This window comes from Plecotus auritus (assembly GCF_963455305.1).
Source record: "Plecotus auritus genome assembly, chromosome: 7".
In the NCBI taxonomy this organism is placed as follows: Eukaryota; Metazoa; Chordata; class Mammalia; order Chiroptera; family Vespertilionidae; genus Plecotus; species Plecotus auritus.
This window is the reverse complement of record NC_137774.1, coordinates 169,646,870-169,672,447: the sequence shown is the minus strand read 5'-3', so window position 1 is coordinate 169,672,447 and position 25,578 is coordinate 169,646,870. Positions and strand designations below refer to the sequence as shown.

The window sequence follows — 25,578 nt, the reverse complement described above, 5'->3', positions numbered from 1 at the left end:
CTAAAAGAAAACCTTAAATCATCTCAGAAAAATAGAAACCAGTACTTACATGCATCCAACAAATGCTCCAACAGAAGATTTCTTCAAACAGAGTTAACTTACTTTCATCTCCAACAAGGATAAAAGTAATTTCACACCAACAAAGCTTCCTGAGGGTCAGAAGTAACAGTCCCCAGCAGCTCTATGTAACTGTACTACAATGGGTGTGCTATAAAAATAACAGTTCACATTAGCAATGACAATATTGATTTGTGGCTATAACTGTTGTTTCAATGAACTACTTCTTCAATATACCTTTCTCTATTCACGAGATCCGATCACAAGTCACATTTCAGTCTCCATGTGTGCTATGCCTAAGTTATTCACTCATTGGATTTCTAATAACATCACTACGTTCGTTTTCTTTTTAGGAAGATATAATTTAGTTATTTAAAATTGTGGCTATTTGTCATTTTACTGAGCAGTTCCAAACAAGTTATCTAGAAAAAGAATTCCAAAGCATCAGATGAACAGTTATAAGCAAAAGATAAGTTAATTGTCAAGGTTTTTAAGCTTTTATTCTTTTTTATTTTTTAATGTTTTTATTGATTTTTAGAGGGAGAAGAAAAGAGAGGGAGAAGGGAGAGAGAGAAATATCGATCGGCTGCCTCCTGCACACCCCTTTCTGGGGATCAAGCCCACAACCTGGGCATGTGCCCTGACTGGGAATCAAACCAGCAACCTCTTGGTGCATGGGAGAACACTCAACCAACTCAGCCACACCGACCAGGACAAGGTTTTTAAGCTTTTAAAAATAAAGAAAATACTGCTTTTGACTAGGACAACATTGCAGTACAATTTATGATGTAGCTATAAGAGCCATTCATTGAAAAATGCACATCTTAAAAATGGCTCACTTGTGGTAAGGACTGTCCACTTTTACAATTGAAAAAATAAAACCATCATTCTTACAATGTATCAGTAATTCCCACATCCAACAAATACTGAAGATGGCAACTACCATGGTGAGAGTCATTTAAAAGTCAAAACAAGCATAAATCCGACGTTAAGAGTATCTACAGAAAATGTCCGGAACACACACATTTGCATGCATTTCCAGCTGAACTTGCAAAGAATCTACATATGACCAAATGACAATTTTTGAATCAAACATGAATATCCAAATACTCAAGCTACATGACGAAGTTACTCTAATAAAACAAGAAAAATAGAAGAGTGAACAGTAACAGCGTATATTTTTTGGAGGGAGAAAAATCACCCACTTCCTTTATCATAAAAAAGTCAATATTTTAATAACACTGGCCATCAAGTTATTCACTATTGGAGCATTCACTTCCAAGTTTTGTCTTTAAAATGTATTCTCTCATACATGTGGATTAAGTTTATTCATCAAAAACCACTGTAGTCAGAATTCTAATCTTAAGTTTAAATCATAACTTATCAAAGCATAGTCCAAACACTCTATAATAATTCTACCCTTTAGTTTGTATATACCTCATCTGAAAAACTGATTTTACAAACAGGAGTGTGGCCCTGTTTCTCCAGAGTAAATGCGTTTGCCTAAAACTTTGTGGCAATCAAACAGTAGATTCAAGTAGCTCCTGCTAAGCTTCATCGGGCTTTGATAAAAACGGAGCCATCTGGGGCTGCGGCCCCATCTTCCTTCTCACTTACAGTCTCCACGGTCCCAGAAGCTGACACAATAACCATTGTTTTATTATCTGAAACTGGCTTTTGTTTTTCAGCAATAGCTGCACAAACAGCAACAATCTCATCACTTTCAAAGTCATAGTCGGGAATGGACTTTGGTGAGACATGTGTGACTTCCGCTGGTGCTTCATTTTTTTTCATCCTCTGGGCTACCTTTTGCTGCTCCTGGAGCTTTCTTGCCCAAGAAAGGTCTTCCTTCCATATTTCAGGGTTCATTGGATAGATGTGAAGGGCTACTTGGAAACTTCGAATTGCCTAGAGAGAGAAAAGGCCAGGTTTTTCTGCTTGCATTTTTTTTTAAATGAATGTATTTAGCATAATCCACAATATCTGCAGCATGTATGTATATAAAATATAGTACATATCTTTTTTAACATAACTGAATGTAAGGATGGAAGTTAGGGTTGTGCCCTAACCATGGATGATGATGATTATGAAGACAAAAACAAAGGTTATAAAACTGTGAAAGGGACTGACAAATTGCTGATGAGGATTAAAAGTCCATCAAAATAGAGATACTGATATTATAGCTCAAAACAAGGCAAACACATTGTTCAGCTTCTGCAGATCAGCCAATACAGGAATCCAGTGATTTCCAGGGCTAAATCAGGGCCAGAAAGGTACCAGAAACGCCCAACATTGAAGCCAAGAGTTTAGATCACAGTAATGCTAACATGCACTGAGTGTCACAGGAGACCAAGGCAGAACCTGCATAAGGACAAATGGTCGACTCCCCATAATTATATAACACTTATAAACACATACGCACCCAACATCAGAACACCTGTGTATATAAAGTAAACTGTGACAGAACTGAAGGGAAGAACATCAATAAGGAAACAAGATTTGAGCAACGGACCAGATGGACCTACACAGAACCTTTCACTCGACATCAGCAGAACAGACGTAATGGCAAGTACACATGGAACATTTTCTAGGACAGAACACATGCTACATCACAACACAAGTCTTAACAAATTTAAAAAGACTTGTCAACCATCTTTTCTGACCAAAATGGAATAAACTACAAACCAATAGCAAAAGGATAATGGGAAAATTCACAAATATGCAGACATTAACGCACTCTTGAACAATCAATAAGTTCAAAAAGAAATCAAAGAGAAATTAAGATATTGACACAAATGAAAATAAAAATACACTAAAATTATGGGATGCAGCAAAAGCAGAACTAAGAGGGAAGTTTATAGCACTAAATGCCTGTTAAAAAAGAAAAATCTCAAATTAAAAAAAAACCTACCTTTACACCTCAAAAAATTAGAAAATGAAGAACCAACCTTATATTCATTTTCCAACATATACACCCAATTCTGCATAAAAATCTAAAAATTATGTATAGAGATATACCAACTATTCACTTTTAATTTATTACCTGTTCTATTTAATTATGTATTTTCTTATATTTTTATTTATGGTTGGGGCAAAGTAGATTTATAGTTGTGAGTACACAAAATAAGGTTTATTCTTATATTGATGTTCATTAACTAGAGGCCTGGCACACAAAATTCATGCACGGCGGGGGGGAGGAGGGGGGGTCCCTTAGCCTGGCCCGCACCCTCTCCAATCTGGGACCCCTTGGGGGATGGCAGTTAGGCCCGCAGGGATCGGGCCTATATGGGCAGTCGGACATCCCTCTTCGCAATCCGTGACCACTGGCTCCTAACTGCTCACCTGCCTGCCTGCCTGATCGCCCCTAACCACCTCTGCCTCAGCCCCCGCCACCGTGGCTTTGTCCAGAAGGAAGGCAGGAGATGTCCAGTCGACCCAGTCTAATTAGCATATTACCCTTTTATTAGTATAGATTATTGTATTATTTTTCATACAAACAACTATAAACCTACTTTTGCCCACCCCTGTAGTAAGAACTGTTATATGTCAGAAATTTTAGCTTGCTTTCAATGTATTTTTCATAGTATCCCTTCATTATGACATTTGAGTAATTTTCAACCATTCCAGTCTTTCAAAAGAATAAATTAAGTTTACATAAATATTACAAATTTAGATTTTTTTTCAAATAGAGCCCTAAAAAACATTAAATGAGGACAAAATAACAGTTTTAATTCCTTCAAGAATTTCACAACATAGTGGGCAAAACCATATCAACAGGAAAAAAATGAAATGAAACAGTTAAACAATGAGTACTCTTATTTAAAAAACTTAAAATTTTGCCCTGGCCAGGTGGCTCAATTGGTTAGAGTGTCGTCCCATATGCCAAAAGGTTGCAGGTTCAATTTCCAGTCAGGGCATAGACTGAGACTGTGGTTTCGATCCTGGTCAGGATGCGTACAGGCTATGTGAATTTTTTTATTAACTTCCATGATTCCAATTACCTGAAAAATATTCTGACCCTGATATAATTGGTGTTTATGATGTAAGTAACAGTAATAACTCTGACCTGTTTGTGGTTTAATACCTTTAAGGGTTGATTGGCTATTTTTTGCATAGATTTGATAAATGACTAACTTTTGGGTTGAGCTGATCAAAACATGTCAAAATAAAATTTTATCCCTGGATAAATCATAGCTCTGGCCAGTGTGGCTCATTTGGTTGAGTTGTCCAGTGCACCGAAAAGTTGCCAGTTCAATTCCCCATCAGCCAATCCATGTTTCTCTATCACATCTCTCCCTCTCCTTTCCTTTCTCTTTAAAAATCTATTTTAAAAATCTTTAAAAATAAATAAATATTTAAAAAACAAAAACAAAATATTAGCATTATAATCATCTGACTTCCTTACCAAGACTATCTCTCCTAATCCAAGCTGAGCACGCCCCAGAGTTTGCCAAGACTCCCACGAATGTGGATTTCTCTGCACAGCCATTTCTGCTGCATGAACTGCAGGGAACATTTCATGAAGTGACATTAGGACCTATAGTCAAAAAAAGAAACAAAACCTGTCAGTAACATTCATAAACTAGCAAACTACTAATATATAACCATACATAAGTAACTCTTTTCATTTTTAAAAACATATTTTTAGTCTGGCAAACACAGTAGTATTTCAGTGGTTTTGACTCCCTCCGCTGCCATTCAGGGTCAGGAATCACATTCTTCTCCTTCTCCTGAAACACTATAAAAATGTAAACTATTCCCTTTCCAATTATTGAACACTATTGTCCATCAGTCAAAACCATGCAGTCATACTCTAGCCATGGTAGCTCAAAACTATTTGATCTCTCAATTCCACTTCTATTTATTCCACTTACAATGTGGATTTTAGGGTACCCCAGGTCTTGCTGTTAAACTAGGTAAATTTAAATTTGTTCAACCATCCACCCTAGCCCCAGTGAACACCTTCCTGCTATACAAGCCATGCAAACATTCCACGGGCCTCCCCACAACTGGGTTCTTCACACCACACAACAGAAAAATCATGGCGCTCCTGAACCCTTCACCTTTAAAAAAGGGGCTGGATGTTATCAAATATCTTTGGGACCACATGCATTTCACAAAATTTGTGAAACAATCATCAAGTTTCAAATTAAATAACTCATTTCATACAGTTCACCAGAAATCCTGCCTTTAATATATATATACAGATTCAAGATTGAAAATGACTTATCAGTGGTTGAGCATTGACCCATGAACCAAGAGGTCACTGGTTCAATTCCCAGTGAGGGTACATGCCCACCGGGGTTGTGGGCTCAATCCCCAGTAGGGTGCATGCAGGAGGCAGCCAATTGATGTTTCTCTCTCACTGATGTTTCTCTCTCTCTATCCCTCTCCTCCTTTTCCTCTCTCCCCCGCCCCCCCCCCAAAAAAATCAATAAAAACCTTTTTTTAAAAAAGAAAATGATTTATCCAAATGATGGTCCTCATACCACTTTTATTCAGTAGACATAATTTGGGTTTTTCCTGGATAAACTAAAATCACAGCTGATAAAGAATGTCTCCTATGTTTGAGCTCATCATCAGGAAAGATGTTAGGTATGTGGATGAAGGAGGCATTGCAACTATTTCCTGCCAAAAATATGCTCAATGCTTTGAGATTTGAAATCTCTTAGATAATTTAATCCAAGTGTTCAGTTTTCTTTATCACCTTTCCCATAAAATATTACAAATGCATTTTTAAGTACAAATGTTATTTTTAAACTATTAATAAATTGAGCCTATTCTGACTTTTTACTAAGGACTAGGCCATTTTCAGAGAAATATCATCATCTAGAATCCAATCCACTGGAAGAAAGTTATTGCAAAATCCACTACAATTAATTTCCAAGGAAGGCAAACGTGTTTCATTTATTTACGAGATCACCAGAGACTTTTTAAAAGATGCCCATCTACTCATATCATAGTTAGGATGAAATAGCAGTTAACTGCATTATGAAGGTGAACAAATTTCTAATTTGATAGATAAGAAAAAGTCATAAGTAATATCATAACAATTTTCCCCCAAAATAAATTGTATTTTAAAAAGAAAATAGCAGGAAATGCTATTTTGGTTCATCATGCTCACCAAACAAACACAGTGCAATTTCATAATGAAAGTGGCCTTCTTTATAACCCTTACCTGTGACTTCATCTCATATAGGGTAGCATCATCTGGGGTTAACTGTAGTGCTTCATCCCACTTCTGAATTGCCTCTCGATATCTGTGGTTGTTAAAGTTACATTTACATCATATTTCTAATGAGTCCTTGAGAGCACATGAACAAATTTAAAAACCAGATGCTAAGGAATATTGTTTATCAAGCAATCTCTCTATTCAAGAACTGATAGTAATGATGTTACAAAAAGTAGGAAAATTTAAGAAATAAGGGAAAGGAGACCAAAAGAGAAAAAAGCAAAACATAAATAAAAGAGATCTTGAAAAGCTTTCTCCAAGATTTTATTTCCTGGGCTGAGAAATCACCACAAGAGTTTCTCTTTTCTAATCAACCTCAATGTCGGCACATGTTGGCAGTCATTTTAGATGTCTTACAAAGAACTTTTCTGAGGACTTCACAATCCAGGTGCAGTCCTGGGCTCTAGACTGCAGCCATCTAGCTGACAGATGGCAAGAAAGTGGCAGGAATTGTGTACAGACTCTTCAGTGTTCAGTGTCCTTGTCTATGAGGCCCATGAACACAGAAACACTGTCCTGTCCATCACTATGAACACAGGCATGTGGATAAGATGGTGGCTGAATAAATGAAGCAGGTATGGAGGTCATCTCCACTACCACCTTTCACTGATGTTCTCTTAATCACGTCTCTGTGTTGAGCTCCAAAGCCATTTAGTCAACTAGTATCTCCATCTAGATGTCCCAAAAACATCTCAAACTCAATGTGCCCAAAACTGATCTTCGCACACTCCAGGCCAAATGTGCAGAAGCATAGAAGCACTCTTCCTTTCTAAAAATAAATTAAAGGAATGACCAAGTCCTACATGTTATCCAAAGCAGTCATCTTCATAGCATCCTTCACAAAAGTTAACTCATGTATACTTGAATATTTCTAGGAGGAGAAAGTTCCAATTACCAGAACATTTTTCATTGTACCTTTCTGTCTTGTACCTTTCGCCCAATGGTTCGGGTTTCTAGAGCTAAATAGGAAATATATAATCCACCAGTTTTCATTCCTGGCTACATACAGAATGATCTGTGGAGATTATGGAGGAAAAACGCACACATGCATACACAAATACATACACACACAAGCTGGTCCCTGCCTCAGATCAATTAAATCAGAAATTCTCCGAGTAGGACTCAGACATCTGTATTTTTTCAAAGTCCGCAGCTAATGCTAATAAAAACCAGGTGTGATGAACCAATTTTAATATCTCTCATAGTATATTGAGCCCCATCATGTTCTATCTCCTCTTGAATCAGTTCTTGTTGCCTATTTTCCAGTTTCTTCATGTCCTCTGTATGTGTTCATGTATAACTAGGGGCCTGGTGCACAAAATTCATGCACTGGGGAGGGGTCCCTCAGCCCAGCCTGCCCCTTCTCACATACTGGGAGCCCTCAGGGGATGTCCTACTGATGGCTTAGGGCCACTCCCTGTAGGAGCAGTCTGGCCTCCCTTTGTGGGAGGCGACTGGGCTGATCAGGGGAAGGCGCCAGCACCATCACTCCGCTACTGCAGCCACTGCCAGTCACCACAGCCACCAAGGTATTTTCATCAACTTGGACTGCAGTCCCTTCACCATGAAAAAATGACAACTTTCTTTAGGCATTTTCAAGATGTGCCTTTCAAAAGATATGACATTTCTTTCTTTATTTTCCTTTTTATCCTCAACCTGAGGATGTGTTTCCATTGATTTTTTCCCCTTCCCTCTGATTCCAGGCTCGGCCACTTCCCAAGCCTACAGCCTCCACCCCAGGCTGTAGGCTTGGGAAGCAGGCACCCCCACCCCTCCGATCCCAGGCTCGGCCCCTTCCCAAGCCTACAGCCTCTGCAACAGGCTGTAGGCTTGGGCAGCGGGCACCCCCCGCCCCTCCAATGGCAGGCTCGGCCCCTTCCCAAGCCTACAGCCTCCGCCCTAGGTACCCCCATCCCCCAAGCCTAAAGCCTCCGCAGGATGGCCGGCTGGGAGTGACCTGGGTGCCAAGGAGGTTCCCGGGACCCAGGTATGTATGCAAATTAACCACCATCTTTATTGGGTTAATTTGCATACTCATGGTGATTGGCTGTGGGTGTAGCGGAGGTACGGTCAATTTACATGTTTCTCTATTATTAGGAAATATTCCCCACCCAGTATGAGAAGATCCAAACCAAACATAACTACAAATGTACTGATTTGTAAGCAGGGAGCAGAGAACTAAAAAAACAAGAGGCAGAATTTGGCAGAAAATACAAAGTCGAAGAACATAAACAAAATTACATTCTCTCTGTATTCACCTTGCTATAGAACAGTTCCTTTACTAGGAAATAATACAAGTAGGCAACACCATTTCCAGGGTCTGATGCCACCTGGGCACATGGCAAATGGGCTACAGCAGCTGAGAATAAGTCTGCCATGGCTAGCAGTGGTGAGGGCCCCCGGAGGGAGTGTGCTTTACTGTAGGTGTGGCGGTGGCTGCTGTTATCTCGCAGCAGCAGACTCTGTGTGACTAAGGTGAAGACTCACCCCACAAAGGCTGGTGGTCCATGCAGCACATCCGAATGTGCAGAGATGGCTGCCAGATCTACTGCAGGGACCACCATGTTCAAAGCCTTTGTAAGGGACAAAGATAGAACAATTTTCCTTCTAAATTTTAGAAATAAAAATAACAAACTCTAAACAAATGTTAATGAGGGAAAATTCTCTATAGGTGAAAAACATGATAAATATGACAGGAATATTACAGTTTTTAAAATTATCATTTATGAAATAATACCAGTAGATGCTGGCAAGACCAACAATGGGTGCTTTCCCTCTCCTGGCCTACAAATAAAGGATAACACTGCTTTCAGGTCACAGGAAACTTGGCACCTAATAAACCAAGGGTCTCCCATTATTATGCTCTCATAGAGCATGATGCAGATACGCTCCCCAGAGTACTACTAATTCAACTTCAGTTTGGAACACACTGAGCAGGCACAGCCCTACTGCAGCTGCTGGGTAGGAGGCATTAAAAGATAAAAACTTGGCTTAGAGTCACTATGGTTAATAAGTGACCAAAGTCTGATTCAGCCAGTTGATAGGCAACCTTCACAGTATCCAACCAAACAGCACAAGGAAGGAAGCAACGGAACAGGCCAGGGGTTGCACAAGGGCGGGGAAGATAACACCTCCACTAGGCAAGGACCAGCTGGTGACCAAGCCAGTCAGTGAGATAGCACACCCATCCACCAGATAGAAGTATCAGTATTTAGCTACTCTGTTCCTAATTAAATGTCTCATTTACTATAGTTTCCAGTTTAATGAGCTCTACAGTTATCAGCTTATTCACTTAATAAATATTTATTGAGCACCTACTCTGGGCCAGGTAGGATTATAAGAACTGAGGATGCAGCATTCAACAAGATATAAATGGGCCTGGGGGTGGGAGCAGCTGGAAGAGGGCAAAGGGGGGATAAATAGTGACAGAAGGAGACTTAACTTTCCGAGTTTTGAACAATACAATATACAGATGATGTATTATAGCATTGTACATTTCGAACCTACAATTTTATTAACCAATTTCACCCCCAATAAATGCAATTTTTAAAAATTTTAAAAAGATATAAATGGACCCTACTCTTCTAGATCTTACATTCTAGAACATCTGCATGTGGAAAGAAGGGAGAAAAAGACAACAAGCATAAGTTAGAATATGGTAAGTGCCATGATGAAAACCAACTGGAGTGATGTGACAGGTACTGACAGGGTGGCCACTCAGAATGCATGGTCAGGAAAGGTCTCTAGGAAAACATCTGAGCCGAGATCTGAATGTTAACAAGTCCTCAGCCAACTGAAGATCTGCAGAAAGTTCATTCCAGACAAAGGGCAGAAGGAGCCCAAGGCAGGACTAGACACCCGTGTCCTGAGGAAAGGGAAGAAAACCAGCGTGGCTGTAGCAGGAGGAAGGGGAAAGGTAGCCACGGCCACAATCACTCAGGGACCAGCAGGCCAGTGGTTATGAGACAGATTTCACTGTACGTGTGATGGGGGCCTCCGGGGAGAATGGACCGTGGGGGTGTGAGAATGAGCACGTGAGACAGTTAGGAGGCTACATGAGGAGTCATCTAGGTAAGAAATGACCGCAGACTAGACAAGGTGAAAACAGAGGGGAAGATAAAGGAGAGTTAGGCTATATTTAAAAAGCAAGTCAACTCAACGTGGATTGGATTTGGAAGTGAAAAAAAAAAAAAAAAAAAGGAAAAGGAAAGGAATCCAGGATGGTGTCCTAGTTTGGGTTGCCTGGGAATGAGAGTCTGAGGCCTAAGGTCACTAACTCTTTGTGGGAGCAGGATCCCAAGGAAGCCAGAGTGAGGGACAAAGAGAAGTGAGGCAGGAAGGCGGGAGAATAAACACAAGGTGTATGTTAAGCTGGGAACAGCTTCAAAAACCAACCCTGATGATTGCTTTTCTTGTAGACCTCCTTCAGAGAGACTGTGTGAAACGTGTGTTTTGGAAGCAGTCCAGTGGTGGAAGGAGGAAAAAGCTTTGCCTGTCTCCCATCATCGTTCCCCAAGCTTTAACCCACTTACACTCTTGCTGTGCCATCAGTCCCTCCAGAGATCCACAGGTCCAGTCGGGCCACCGTCGAGGTCTTTCACTGTCAGTTAGCACCACACATGGGGCTCTTTGGTCTGTGAGGACAGCAGCTGCCAGGGCCTTATGCTCTCAAAAGGCAGGGAGCTGGGGGGACTGGGGAAGATGAGCTCTGGTCAGCACAGAAGCCAGCAGAGTTGACTCCTGGCGTTTGGGCTTAAATTACTAGGTAGAGGGTGGGGCCTTTCACTGACATAGCGAAGACTAGAAAGGAGCAAATGTTTGGGAGAAAAATCAAGAGTGCTGCTCTGTACATGTATGTTTGAGACACTAACTAGACATCCAAGAGGGTATAAAGCAAGCATCGAATATTAGAAAGTCTCAGGTGGGAAGACTGGTGCTTGTCAGCATTGGTCTCGAGATGGTGCTGAAAGCAGGAGGCCATGAAAGTTTAAGGAGGCAAATAATGTATTTGGAAAGGACAAGAAGCACTTTCTAAATACTGTGGCCCACCAATAGTTAGAAAATGAGCAAAAGAAAAGACCAAGCAAAGAAAATGAAGGAGTGGACATTGAAACAAGGACAGGCACGACAGTGCTGTAGATTAGGGAGCAGTGTGTTTAGGAAGGGAGGGGTCAGCTGTGCTGGACCGTACGAGGCACAGTAAATGAGAACAGAGAGATAATCTTGCTAAGAGTGGGATTAGTAGGGACAGAAACCTGACTGGAATGGACTGAGAGAATCATCCATCAAGCAATGGAGTTTGAGGTGAAGGAAAGCAGAGAAATTGTAGGGCATGTGAGTCAAGGGAAGCTTTTTTTTTTTTAATCCTCAGCAGGGGGTATTTTTTTCCATTGATCTTTAGAGAGAGAGTGCAAGGGAGGGATGAGGGAGAGAGAGAGAGAAACATTGATGTGAGAGTGACACACCAACAGGTTACCTCCCACATGTGCCCTAACCAGCACCAAGGATCGAACCTGGTACATGTCCTTGACCAGAATCGAACCCAAGATCCTTCAGTCTGGCCAGGAGTTGGGGTGGGGAGGTGGTGCTCTAAGCACTGAGAAAACCAGCCACAGCTTTTAAATGGACGCTATTAGATTATGCTTGTATACCAGTGAGAAGGAGCTAAGAGAGAGGAACAAATGGCATCAAAATGAAGATCACTGTCAGTAAACATAGCCACGCGGGCACTCAAGACCACATGTGTTACAGGGCCAAATCACCCTCAAGTTCACTCTGATGGGTATACTCTTCTAGACAAGAGACAAATTCATGGTAAATTCTAATTATATTCCTGCTTCACATGTACACACTAATTCTCAAAGAAAAAAATAGACTACTTAGCTACACAATCAAATATCACCATCTAGTGGCTGAAACCATAAAAGCCAAAATATTGAAGTTATGACTCACCCTGTAACAACTGAGAAGGTATATCCTAGTTAGTAATAATTCTAGAAAAAAAAAATGTTTGAACAAACATCTTACAAACACATTAACACTACATGAAATGTACCCATCATGCATAACATCCTAAGATATAGTATCACAGGTGCTGAGGGTTACTAGGTGCCAGGTGGCATGCTCAGCTTTTATATGCACTTGCTCTTTCATCCCCCAGGGGCTATGAGATAAACCTCTCCATTGTACAGCTGAGGAAACTGGAAACCGGAACTTAAAAAGCTAATAACCTGCCAAGTTTATGCAGATAGAAATGACAAAGCTAGGATCTGAACAGAGGTAAATAACTTCAAAATCCATATGCAAGTACTAGCAGCGGCTGAGCTTTATTTTCTAAATTTAACTTCATTATTTCTGCTTATATTATTTTCAACCAAGTTTAATATTCTCTTAGATATGGTTAACTATTATTTCTACATATTTTTGGCATAGAGTCACCAAACTACTCGATTTCCCTAGATGCCTTTAATTCTGTTTAGTTATTTCCTAAAGCTCTGTATACACTATTCTAAAACAAATGCTAATGAGCAAAAAAACTTACTGATCTCAGCGTCCTTCGTTCAAATAGAGCATCTAATCCAGCAGATTTTAATGAAATGACTCAATGTTTTGACATGCAAGCAAAAAAACAAGAGTTATTTTGTTTATCGACAAAGTTGATATCTCTCCTCTACACAGGAAGTTCAGAGGGAATCCCATGGCAATAACTGAATAGCTTTTCCCTTCCACACACTAGTGTGGTCCAGAGAAAAAGGCAAAAACAACAAAGTTAATGAACTTTTAACAGGCATTTACAGGAATTTCTAAAGATGTTTTATGGATGTTCTGAAAGTGGTTTCATAAATGATGGAAATTTACACTTAGTTTTCTTCTGACTAAGAACAGAATGATCAATCTCACCAAGTTATAAAAGACAAAAAAACCTTTGTGCCTAGAATACCACAAATGAGAATTCACAATCTAACAGGCTGTTTAGCTGTTAATTGTCCTTGATTGCTACTTATTTTCTACCATTCTTTCCCAATTTGAGGTACTGATATAGCAGTATTAGAGCTTAAGCAACATTTTGTTTTATATTAAAATCTATAATAACAAAAGCATAATATGCTAATTAGACCAGACGTTCTTCTGGATGACCTTCCAGATGAAGCCTGGGCTGTGAGGGCGCCAAAGGGAAGCCAGTGCCTGCAGCTGGGAAAAGGAAGGCCTACTCTTACACGAATTTCATGCATCAGGCCTCTAGTATATTAATAAAAGATTACACCCAGCCCTAGCTGGTTTGGCTCAGTGGATAGTGTCGGCCTGTGGACCAAAGGGTCCCGGGTTCGATTCCAGTCAAGGGTACATGCCTGGATTGCGGGCTTGATCCCCAGTAGGGGGCGTGCAGGAGGCAGCCAATCAATGATTCTCTCTCATCACTGATGTTTCTATCTCTCTCTCCCTCTCCCTTCCTCTCCGAAATCAATAAAAATATATTAAAAAAAGATTACACCCAGAATGAAAAATAATAACAGACCTAGAAATTAAACTGTTTGCTTTTTGAACTTTGACTAATTTATGACAAAAATGATGAACAAATCTTCTAACCACCCTTACCAATTAGGAAAAATTAAAAAAACAACAACAGAAAAACAAAGACAAGACGTAATTTTGTTCAGCACTACTGCTTTTAATTTCTCAGACTCTTCCTTACCACATAGCAGATACCAGTCACAAGCGCGAGGCCTAGTTTTAGGTCTCTGGATGATCTGAGAGTATTCTGTCCTACCAATAACCTACTCTGAGACTATTCCTGCTCACCATACATATGTCTTCAAAAAATCGTATCTTTAGGGCAAATAAATCAACAGCCCTCATGATGCCAAGTGTACTTTTCCTAGTATATTTCCTTCACCAAAGATAAATGTTTCAAGATTTTTATAAAAATATGGCTTTCAGCAAATATTCCACACAGCAAACAGACTGACATAGGCACAATGTCTTTCAGTGGCTGCACTAATAATAACCTGATGTCATTTATCTCCCAAGAGGAGGCAGTGGAAAGCATAAACATTACATGAAGTGTTCTTACCCAAAATGTTTAATCAGAATCTAAATCAAACCTCAACACAACTTTCCGTTTACAAGAAACACATGGGATAGAGGAACAAAGTAAGGAAACAATCAAATAGAAAACTGGTCTGGACTCTTCCAAATGTCAACGTCATTTGGGGATAAAAGTAGGGGACCCAAGAAGACACTGAAGAGAGACAATAACCAAATGCAAGCTGTGGACTTTGTTTAGATCCTAATTTAAAAAAAACAAAACACACTATTTAAAGACACTTAGGTGAAAGCTGGAGAAACCTAAATGTGGATCAGATTACAGTTCATTTTCATAGGTTTGACAGCTCTTATGTTTGGTAAAAGACCATCCTTACTCTTAAGAGAAGCATGCTGAATTAGGAGCCAGAGGTCATAATGCCTGCAACTTACTTTCAAATAAATCAGCAAAAAAATTCTAATAAACAGTTAAGTGTGTATATATGTGTAGGAAGATAAATAAACCAATTATTAAGAATTTTTTAATCTAATGTAAAGTACAACATAGGAAATATAGTCAATAATCCTATATACTAAAAGCCTAATATGCTGTGTCTGGTCATTCGGTCACCCGTTCAACCAATCAAAGTGTAATATGCTAATGAATGCTAAGGCCCGCTCAACCGCTCGTTATGACGTGCACCGACCACCAGGGGGCAGACATTCGACCCGTCGACCAGTTGCTATGACATGCACTGACCATCAGGGGCAGACGCTCCAACCGATAGGTTAGCTTGCTGTTGGGATCCAGGAGATCTGGACTGAGGGAGACAGGCCGGACATGCCCTCGAGCCCTCCCGCAGTCCTTCCCCGGCTGGCCAACCTCCTGTATCCCTCCCCGGCCCCAAATCATGCACCGGTGGGGTCCCTTGGCCTGGCCTGCGCCCTCTCACAATCCAGGGGATGTTGGAGAGCTGGTTTAGGCCCAAAGGCAGAATAACCGGTCGCTATGACACGCACTAACCACCAGGGGGCAGATGCTCAATGCAGCTGTCCCCTGGTGGTCAGTGCGCTCCCACAGGGGGAGTGCTGCTCAGCCAATCAGACATCCGCAGCAGCGCTAAAAATGTCCGACTGCCGGCTTAGGCCCGCTCTCTGGGGAAAGCAGGCCTAAGCCATCAGTTGGACATCCCCCAAGGGCTCCTGGACTGGAAGAGGGTGCAGGCCGGGCTGAGGGACCCCCCCTGCCCCACCGCCACCCCAAGTGCACAAATTTCATACACCAGGCTCTAGTACTGTAATAACTATGTATGGTGCTAGGTGGGTATTTGAAGTATTGGAGGCATCACTTTGTAAAGTACACTGAGTGGCCAGATTATTATGACCACCCCATCAGTACTTCGTTGGGCCACCTTTTGCCTTCAATACTGCAGTGATTCTTCTTGGCACTGACTCCACGAGATGTTGAAAGGTGATGCGAGGAATCTGACACCATGCCTGATGAATAGCACTGTCCAGTTCTGTGAGATTTGATGGCTGTGAAACCAGCTACCTGATGGTTCTTTTAACTTTGTCCCACATATGCTCAATTGGATTGAGATCTGGTGATTGTAGGGGCCACCTAAGCAAGATAAACCACTTGTTCTTGAAACCACTCCTGCACAATACGAGCACCGTGGCATGGCGCATTGTCTTGTTGGAAGAAGCCATCTCCATTGGGATATGCAATTAACATGATAGGATGAACTTGATCAGCAACGACACTTAGGTATGTTGTACTATTCAGACGTTATTCCACACGAATTAAAGGGCCCAAATCATGCCAGGAAAACATGCCCCAAACCATAACACTGCCCCCACCAGCTTGAAGGGTTGTACTCATGCATGTGGGGGGCATGCTATTTCCTCAAAATTCTCATTCTGCCATCTGCATGATGCAACTGGAAACGTGATTCATCAGACCACATGACATTTTTCCAATGCTCGACTGTCCAATCCTTGTGTTCCTGTGTGAATTGGAGACGATTTATCTTGGTAACTGCAGACAGCAAAGGTGTTGGAACAGGCCTTCGGCTTCCATATCCCATACGATGCAGTGTACGGCTAATTTGCCTACAAACGTCAGGTGGTCATAATAATCTGGCCACTCAGTGTATATGACTGTCTAGCCACTATGCTATGCATCTGAAACTAATTTAAAAAATATTGAATGTAGCTTAAAAATTAAATTAAGCCAGGCCGGTGTGGCTCAGTGATTGAGTCGATCTATGAACCAGAAGGTCACGGATCAATTCCCGGACACATGCCAGGTTTGCGGGCTCAATGCCCAGTTTGAGGCATGCGAGAAGCAGCAGATCAATGATTCTCTCTCATCAGTGATGTTTCTATCTCTCTCTCTCTCCCTTCTTCTCTGAAATCAATAAAAATATATTTTTTAATTAAATTAAAAAAAATAAAATTTTGAGTCTAGTCAGAGGAATATGGGGGATTCAACTATTCTTTCAACATTAACATAGACTTGAAATTTTTAAAAATAAAAAAATCCTTCTGCACTTCTAGGTTATAGAGATACCTTTGTATATTTTATTTGATTCCCATTGAGATTTTTTATTTCTCTGGAGTTCATTCTGTATGTGGTATGTGATACAGATCCTTTTCTTTTCCTCTATATAAAGTTCCAACTTTCTCTACACAACCTATTAAAGAATGTCCTTTCTCCACTGATCTGTGGAAGAGTGATTTTTGGTTCCACTGAAAGAGCTAAGCAGAAGAGGAAAAGGAATAAGAAAAGTAGGAAACACAGTAAAGGGGAAGAAAAAAGGATGCATATAAGGAAAGAATAAGAGTTTAGCTGAGGAAGGGCTAAGAATAAAGAAACTATTATCAAACTCCATATTTACTAAAGTTTATAAGAAGTCAATGGGGAAAAATAACTGAACACCTATAACATACACACACACACACACACACACAGATATGTATACACACACACACACACACACACACACACACACACACACACACACACACTAGAGGCCCGGTGCACGAAATTCATGTACGGGGGGGGGGGGGGAGTATCCCTCAGCCCAGCCTGCACCCTCTCTAATCTGGGACCCCTCGAGGGATGTCCGACTGCCCGTTTAGGCCCAATCCCACTGGGCAGTCGGACATCCCTCTCACTATCCAGGACTGCTGGCTCCCAACTGCTCGCCTGGCTTGCCTTCCTGATTGCCCCTAACCGCTTCTGCCTGCCAGCCTGATCACCCCCTAACCACTCCCCTGACAGCCTGTTTGCCTCTAACTGCCTTCCCCTGCAGGCCTGGTCACCCCTAACTGCCCTCCCCTGCAGGCCTGGTCCCTCCCAACTGCCCTCCCTTGCTGGCCATCTTGTGGTGGCCATCTTGTGTCCACATGGGGGCAGGATCTTTGACCACATGGGGGCAGCCATCTTGTGTTGGAGTGATGGTCAATCTGCATATTACTCTTTTATTAGATAGGATAGAGGCCTGGTGCACTGGTGGGGGCCAGCTGGTTTGCGTTGAAGGGTGTCCTGGATCAGGGTGGGGGTTCCCTTGGGGCGTGGGGCGGCCTGGGTGAGGGGCCTGTGGTGGTTTGCAGGCCGGCCACGCCCCCCGGCAACCCAAGCGGAGGCCCTGGGATCTGGGATTTATTTATCTTCTACAATTGAAACTTTGTAGCCTGGAGTGGAGCCAAGCCTTCTGCTTGCTCCGTGGCGGCAGCCATTTCTGTTGGGATTTATATATCTTCTATAATTGAAACTTTGTAGCCTTAAGCAGAGGCCAGGGCTGCAGAAGCTTGGCTTCCTCCATCGCCGCAGGCAACACTAGCCTCCTGCTCTCTCCAGCTCCGTGGCTGCCACCATTTCTGTTGGGATTTATTTATCTTCTATAATTGAAACTTTGTAGCATTGAGTAGAGGCCTGGGTCGGCAAGGGCAGGTGGAAAGCTTGGCTTCCTCCATTGCCTGGGAAACCCAAGCCTCCCTCCTGCTCTCTGTGGCTGCAGCCATCTTGGTTGGGTTTATTTGCATATTCCCTCCTGATTGGCTGGTGGGCGTGGCTGGTGGGTGTAGCGGAGGTACGGTCAATTTGCATATTACTCTTTTATTAGATAGGATACACACACACACACACACACACACACACACACACACACACACCAGAGGCCTAGTGCACAAAATTCGTGTACTAAGGGGAGGGGGGTCCCTCAGTCCGGCCTGCACCCTCTCACGGTCCGGGAGCCCTCAGGGGATGTCCAACTGATGGCTTAGGCCCTTAGTGCTGCTGTGGAGGCGGCCGGCCGTGAGCCTGCCTTCTGACTGAGTGGCACTCCCCCTGTGGGAGTGCACTTACCAACCAGCGGGCAACTTCTGCATTGAGTATATGCCCCCTGGTGGTCAGTGCCCGTCATAGCAACTGGTCATTCCGCCATTTGGTCGATTTGCATATTATCCCTTTACTATATAGCCGTGGTCAGCAAACTGTGGCTCGCGAGCCACATGCGACTCTTTGACCCCTTGAGTGTGGCTCTTCCACAAAATACCACGGCCTGGGCAAGTCTATTTTGAAGAAGTGGCGTTAGAAGAAGTTTAAGTTTAAAAAATTTGGCTCTCAAAAGAAATTTTAGTCGTACTGTTGATATTAGGCTCTGTTGACTAATGAGTTTGCCGACCACTGCTATATAGGATATACACATATATATATGTATACACACACACACACACACACACACACCCTCAAAGCTATTCAGGAAAACATCTAATTTATCTGGTCCACAATATCACAAAGAGAACATTTCTAGAAATTACACCATCTGCTACCAACCAGTAAGTTGGATTACATTTTACTGAGCTTTTACTCTATTTTTTAAAATCTATATATTTAAATACATTTTTATTGATTTCTGAGAAAAGAGAAGGAGAGAGAGATAGAATCATCAATCAGCTGCCTCCTGCACACCCCCTACCCAGGAATGTGCCTGGGATCAAACCGTGACCTCCTGGTTCACAAGTCAACGCTCACCCACTGAGCCCCGATGACCGGCGCCTTTACTCTACTTTAGACAGAACAGAAAGGCTGGCAGAGCAGAGACGTTATAAGAATCTTGAAGGCTTTTTACAAACTTTCAGATTCCATGGGAATGTTTCAAGGTGACTTTAAAACCTATTTCTTTAATTTAGCACCTAGATCAGATTTTAATACATAAACTTATAGAATTCATAACTCTTCATCCCACTACAGACAGCAAGTCAGAAAACGTACATGTTCTGTAAAGGAAAACCCTAAAAACACACCTTTTATTTTCAGCCAGGCTGGCTCCTTCATCCTTCAGCTGCTTGCTTTTCCTGGCACAGCCTTCCAGGAGACTTTCTTTCCTGCGTTTGGTGGCATGAAGCCCGTTCCCTTCTTCACTCTCAGCTGCGTCCTTTTCATCGGCAGCTTCAGCTTCAAACTGCTGGGAAGTGACCTTTGAGACTTTCTCACCAATTTTCCTCTTCCATCCGAAGGAAGCCATTCTGGAAAATCACAAAAAAACAGCTTTAAATTTCAAACTTGGCCCTTTATAGAAATATTCCAACTAAGTGAAGAAAGAATAAAGGAATAATAGAATCAGACTATCATCATTTTTTTTTTTTTTTCAGAGAGGAAGGGAGAGGGAGCAAGAGATAGAAATTTCAACGATGAGAGAAAATCACTGACTGGCTGCCTTCTGCATGTCCTACTGGGGACTGAGCCCACAACCCAGACAGTGCCCTGACTGGGAATAGAACTGTAACCTCCTGGTTCATGGGTCGATGCTCAACCACTGAGCCACACGGGCTGGGCGACTGTCACCATTTCTTAACTCCCAATTAAACAGTGGTCCTAGGAAATAATCATCAAATAACATCAAGAAAGACAAGTGGAGCCGAAACTGGTTTGGCTCAGTGGATAGAGCGTCAGCCTGCGGACTGAAAGGTCCCAGGTTCGATTCCGGTCAAGGGCACGTACCTTGGTTGCGGGCACATCCCCAGTGGGAGGTGTGCAGGAGGCAGCTGATCGATGTTTCTCTCTCATCGATGTTTCTAACTCTCTATCCCTCTCCCTTCCTCTCTGTAAAAAATCAATAAAATATTTTAAAAAAAAAAAGAAAGACAAGTGGACATTATGCATCTCCTGATGGGACACACCAGCCATGATATATTCTTGACTAAAATTAATCCTAAATCATATCAAGCCTCTAGTTTATAAGAAATATGGGATCTGGATGAGCATGCAAAACAACATGACAGAGATGCCAACAGCAAAAAAATAAAAATAAAGCTAGTTTCTTCAGGAAATAAACTGCCAGGGGTAAAAGGAGGAGAGAAAGGTGGGAGGTAACCTCAGATTAAGAGATGAAAAGACATACGAACCCAATAGAATTTGTGGATCTTGTTAGCTCTGGGTTCACACAAGACAATGGGGAAGAAAAAGGGAAAATCAGAACACTGACTTGATATTTGATGATATTAATAAATAACTAGTTATTTTTTAGGTATGATAAATAGTATTATGATTACATTTATTAAAAAACGCTTATCTTTTATTATGTATTATTACACATAATAAACTATTTCACATGAAATTATAAGATACCTAGGAACTGTTTCAATGTAACCAGTGATGGTAGGGGTGCAGTAGAGGAGAAATACAGATGAAAAGATTGCTGAATTGATAGTTGATGAAGTTAGGTGATGAGAACATAAGATCCCTTATACTTTTCTCTCTTCTCATAAATGTTTGAAATTTTCCATAAATAAAAAGTTTTTAAAAGATTCACTTGGCAAATTCACAGTGGGTGAAGAGAAAGGAAAACAAATGTTAACTTGTTTTGTAAATCTGCAATGATATATAAATGTAAGGCATAAGAAAGAATAAAAGAATAATTGATGAAACAAAGTTAAAGGAAACCCCAGAAGAATTCAACAAATATTTATTTAGAGAAGGGATTTACTGAGGGATCCAAGAATTCTTTACTAATTACATGGATGTGCTTAAAAAAATACTGAGAAACCTCTAAATTTTTTTATATAAACTTTTATGTGCCTGTGTGTGTGTGTGCATTCTTAAAGGAATCTATGACCCCAAAGAGATTATGATCAACTTGAGGGATAGGAAAAGCGATGAACCAGAAGTCTTCATAAAACTATCCAAGCATGGCCCCGACCGGTTTGGCTCAGTGGATAGAGTGTCAGCCTGCGGACTGAAGGGTCCCAGGTTTGATTCTGGTCAAGGGCATGTACCTTGGTTGCAGGCACATCCCCAGTAGGGAGTGTGCAGGAGGCAGCTGATCGATGTTTCTCTCTCATCGATGTTTCTGACTCTCTATCCCTCTCCCTTCCTCTCTGTAAAAAATCAATTAAAAAATATTAAAAAAAAAAAACCCACAACTATCCAAGCATGGGCATTGTGGGAATAAGAAATGAAATAGTAAGTAAGTTCTAGCAGATACCAAGGTCTTCACATCTGAGGCACACGGCTGAGGTAAAGTGTAAGTAGTCACTAGAAGGAAAGGAACAGAAAAAGTGAGGGCCTTTATATGGAAAGGCCCAAGATATCGGCAGAAACTGAAGGGGTAAGAAAATCGTGCGTTACGTGCCTAAGTTCTTAATGAATATGAATCAGTGCCAATAAATTATAGCAATCAAGAAATGTATAGAATCAGGTTTCAGCTGTGTTTGCAATGGTTCACAGTTCAATAAATATTGAATGAGTTTAGATTTAAAAAAAAAAAAAAAGAAAAAGAAATGTACAGGTTGATAAGGGTGAAACAAATGCTTTCCAAAGGAACAGGGATTTTTAGAAAAGCCTAGAGAAGCAATGGATTATAAGCTATACTAGGGAATTAGGACAATGCCAAACTCTCTCCCCAGACCTGTTACAATAGGAGATTATGAGATTCCTATGCTTGAAGATGACTACAAGAACTTACGGGAAGAAGCAAGAAATGGCTGAAAATGGAAGTGTGGTTACTACAGAACAGAAGTCCAAAGGCGCAGAGTGAGGACAACAAGAGAGAGTGGATCATTAGGCAAGTCTCACAAGATACCAGGATAATTCAAGATAAGGAAAAAGTCTTGCCCAGGCTGATGTGGCTCAGTGGATAGAGCGTCAGCCTGCGGACAAAAGGGTCCTGGGTTGATTCCAATCAAGGGCACATGCCTGGGTTGTGGGCTCCATCCCCAGTAGGGGGCGAGCAGGAGGCAGCCGATCAATGATTCTCTCATCATCATCGGTGTTTCTATCTCTCTCTCCCTTCCTCTCTGAAATCAATAGAAGTATTTTTTTTTAAAAAGAAAGAAATCTTGTGTTTATGACTCTCTATAAAGGTGACTAGAATGAGGATGATTTAGTTTTCTGGTTTCACCTTTCCAAATGCAACTTTGTGAGGCACCCTATTAATGGGTGGGAACCTTATTAATACTGATAGATATCTGCTGTGGTTACTAAAGGCAAATTACATAATTCATTGGCCAGGTTTGTAGATTATTTGGAGCAGGGTTTAGGGTGGAAGGAAAGGATAAAGGGACAGACCTATATGTATTTTTAAAAAATTAATACTTCAGCCCAGCTGGTGTGGCTCAGTGGTTGAGCATCAACCCATGAACCAAGAGGTCACCAGTTCAATTCCCAGTCAGGGCACATGCCTGGATTGTGGGCTCGATCTCCAGTAGGGGGCATGCAGGAGGCAGCCGATCAATGATGCTTCTCTCTCATTGATGTTTCTCTCTATCCCTCTCCATGCCTCCCTCTAAAAATCAATTTTAAAAAATATTTTTTTATAGGTCAAGGCCCCAGATGGTGGTTCTCAGCCATGAATAAAGAAGCCACACACCCTGCTGGCTCAGGTGTTTCTGCCATTCTCCTCCATAAATCCTTTAACAGGCGTCCTCAAACTACGGCCTGCGGGCCACATGTGGCCCACCGAGGACATTTATCCAGCCCGCCAAGTGCCGCTGCCTGCCCTGCTTAGCAGCCGACTCGTCCCGGGCCCGCAATGCGCATAGGAATTTGTTCATTTTTTTTTTTAAACTATAGTCCGGCCCTCCAACGGTCTGAGGGACAGTGAACTGGCCCCCTGTTTAAAAAGTTTGAGGACCCCTGCTTTAAGATCCAAGAAACCAGAAGCTAGGGAGGTCAGGACACAATGAGGTTTTAGGCGTATAAACAGCCTGAAGACCCCCATCAATTGACAAGTTTAGCCTTGAAGAGAGGCACAAGAATACATTCCTCTCAGACAAGAACTAATATGGAATGAAAAGTTTAGGCAAGTTCAGAGGTAGAGGGAAAAGGAAATGACAAATTTCCTACCCCCAAGCTTCACATTTTTCAGAGAAATAGGAGGCTGGTCCTCTGCTCCAAGTAAAGGGGAAAGAAATGATCCTGAGACATGAGAACAGAAAAGATCTGAACCAGTCACTCGGAAGAACAGACACGGCAACAATAAGGGCTGAGTAAAGATGCCACAGAATCAAGGGTGCACTGAGGTTAAAAAGCGCAAATCTCTTCCAAAACCATGGTAAGCTTTATATTTTCTTCACAATTGTCTGGAGACCACAAGGTCAAGTTAATTACAATACAGGATAAGCGCTAGAAGAGAGTAAACAAAGGATGCCAGGATGTCAGAGAAGAAACACTTCAGCTCCGCTGGATTTTGAAGAATAAAAATTAGCCAGGCTGAAAAGAAGGGTGAGTCCCATGACATACACAACACACTTTCCGCCTTGGAGAATGTAACACTCCGACTTCATTCAGGTATCTTCAAGAGTACGACTGTACTGTTCTTAAGGCTATCTGAACATTCAATTACAACTTCTTATAAAGAAGGCTTTCTTAAATCTGTAGTTACAATTTCCACCAGGATTTAAAAAAAAAACACATCATCTAGGTACATCATAATCAAGTGGGTTTCATGTTAAGCTCGTGAAACCACCCACACACATTCATTTTATGCAGAATTATACTTAATGGATGCCATGAGAATTCTAAACAACGACGTTGTGTTCCGAGTTCTTCTGCTGGCACAGGAGCCCGCCAGCAGGCACTGGGCTCCCGCGGCCGCCGGACAGTTCCCAGCCCGAGCTGGAGAAGGCCGGTCCTCGCCGTGTCGGAGGACGCGACACCCCAGACCAGAACCCGCCGAGAACACGGTCAGGAAATCAAAACAGAATCCTCCCGCGAACAGGGATGGACTCGGAGGTGAGGCATTCCAGAACCATTTACCCGAAAACGTCACCGCGAGACTGACACCAGCATTAGCGACTTCCCTTCATTTCTCACGATTTAAATGTGAGAAATTCATCAAAGCTGCCGGCACGTCCCTGCGAGTTCCCAGCCCCGCCCTCGGCCGCGGGCACCTGCCCCCGGTCCCGCTCCTCCCGTTGCTCAGGGAAGGTCAAAGCCGCGCACACCGCCCGGCAGGCGAGGGCCGCTCCGGGCGCCGCGGCAGAGGAGGGCCCGACTCGCATGCCCGCCCCTGGACGCAGCCTTGGCCTCCCGGCTTGGCCACAGCCCCGTGGAGCCTCAACTCCACCTTCGGAAGCGCCTTTCTCGCCTAACCACAGACCCACTCGCCTCCTTTTCCTGCTCTTCCTCCGGTTCCCAGCACAGACCAGAGAGCCAGTTACTTGAGCACCACTCCCCCGCTCCCGTGTTTACATTCCGCTTGCCCTTTGCCCACAGGAAGCGGAAATCACCATGCCCGACCTCCGACCTGCCTACTTTTAATACCCAAGATACAGGGTGGCCGACCGGCGGCTTCGCAAGCGTCCAGAGAAACCGGCAGGGAAGAGACGCTTCTCAAAGCTTTTCTCATCCGTCAATCCTTCCCCTGGACAACAGATCCCAGAAGTCATTGCGACCGCCCCCCACTCCTTTACCCTCTGGGATTTGTAGTCCAGCCACCCGAGCTGGGGCGCCCTCTAGCAGCAGGCGGAAGTATCGAGTGCGCAGGCGCCGGCGGGAAGGGACGTGGGAAACTGCGGCTGCGCGACCCAGCCGGTGAGCAGTAAAGCAGGCGAGGCGCGGGAAGAGCGATTTGGGCAGTTTATTGCATAAGGATATGCCCTGCTTTAAAAGAGTGTACACTCCCGCTATGGAGGCCGGCCACACGCAGAGGCCGGAGGCGGACTCCCTAAAAAAGGGTTCAGGGAAGCAGATCGGGGAGCGTCGTGCCTCAGCTGTGGACTTCGGCAGACACAAGTTTGACAAAGGAGGGAAAATTACG

General features: G+C 42.5%; 1 protein-coding gene across 7 annotated transcripts; it reads right to left on the bottom strand.

The window, feature by feature from the left end:
- Positions 1-822: 822 nt before the first annotated feature.
- On the bottom strand, positions 823-25,266 carry TTC33 (tetratricopeptide repeat domain 33). 7 transcript variants are annotated; one of them, XM_080682730.1, is made up of 5 exons: positions 25,232-25,266; positions 19,625-19,846; positions 6,236-6,317; positions 4,463-4,594; positions 823-1,965 (listed from the first exon to the last, which is right to left on the bottom strand). In XM_080682730.1, exons 2-5 carry the CDS (start codon positions 19,843-19,845, stop codon positions 1,612-1,614), a joined length of 789 nt encoding a protein of 262 aa, XP_080538856.1. In that variant the 5' UTR covers position 19,846; positions 25,232-25,266; the 3' UTR covers positions 823-1,611. The 7 variants fall into 7 exon arrangements, with proteins under 7 accessions (XP_080538856.1, XP_080538851.1, XP_080538850.1 ...); XM_080682725.1 differs by having other exon boundaries at positions 25,104-25,239; XM_080682724.1 differs by lacking the exon at positions 25,232-25,266 and adding an exon at positions 25,083-25,229.
- Positions 25,267-25,578: the final 312 nt, after the last annotated feature.

What these genes read in the sequence shown, in the direction of transcription:
- TTC33 (XM_080682724.1), bottom strand. Translation starts at nt 25,207, where the DNA reads ATGACTTCTGGGATCTGTTGTCCAGGGGAAGGATTGACGGATGAGAAA. An exon ending in TCGGCCACCCTGTATCTTGG is followed by an intron (nt 19,847 to 25,082) that starts GTATTAAAAGTA and finishes GTGATTTTCCAG; the next exon opens with AATGGCTTCCTTCGGATGGA. An exon ending in GATTAGGAGAGATAGTCTTG is followed by an intron (nt 1,966 to 4,462) that starts GTAAGGAAGTCA and finishes TTCTCTCTCTAG; the next exon opens with GCAATTCGAAGTTTCCAAGT.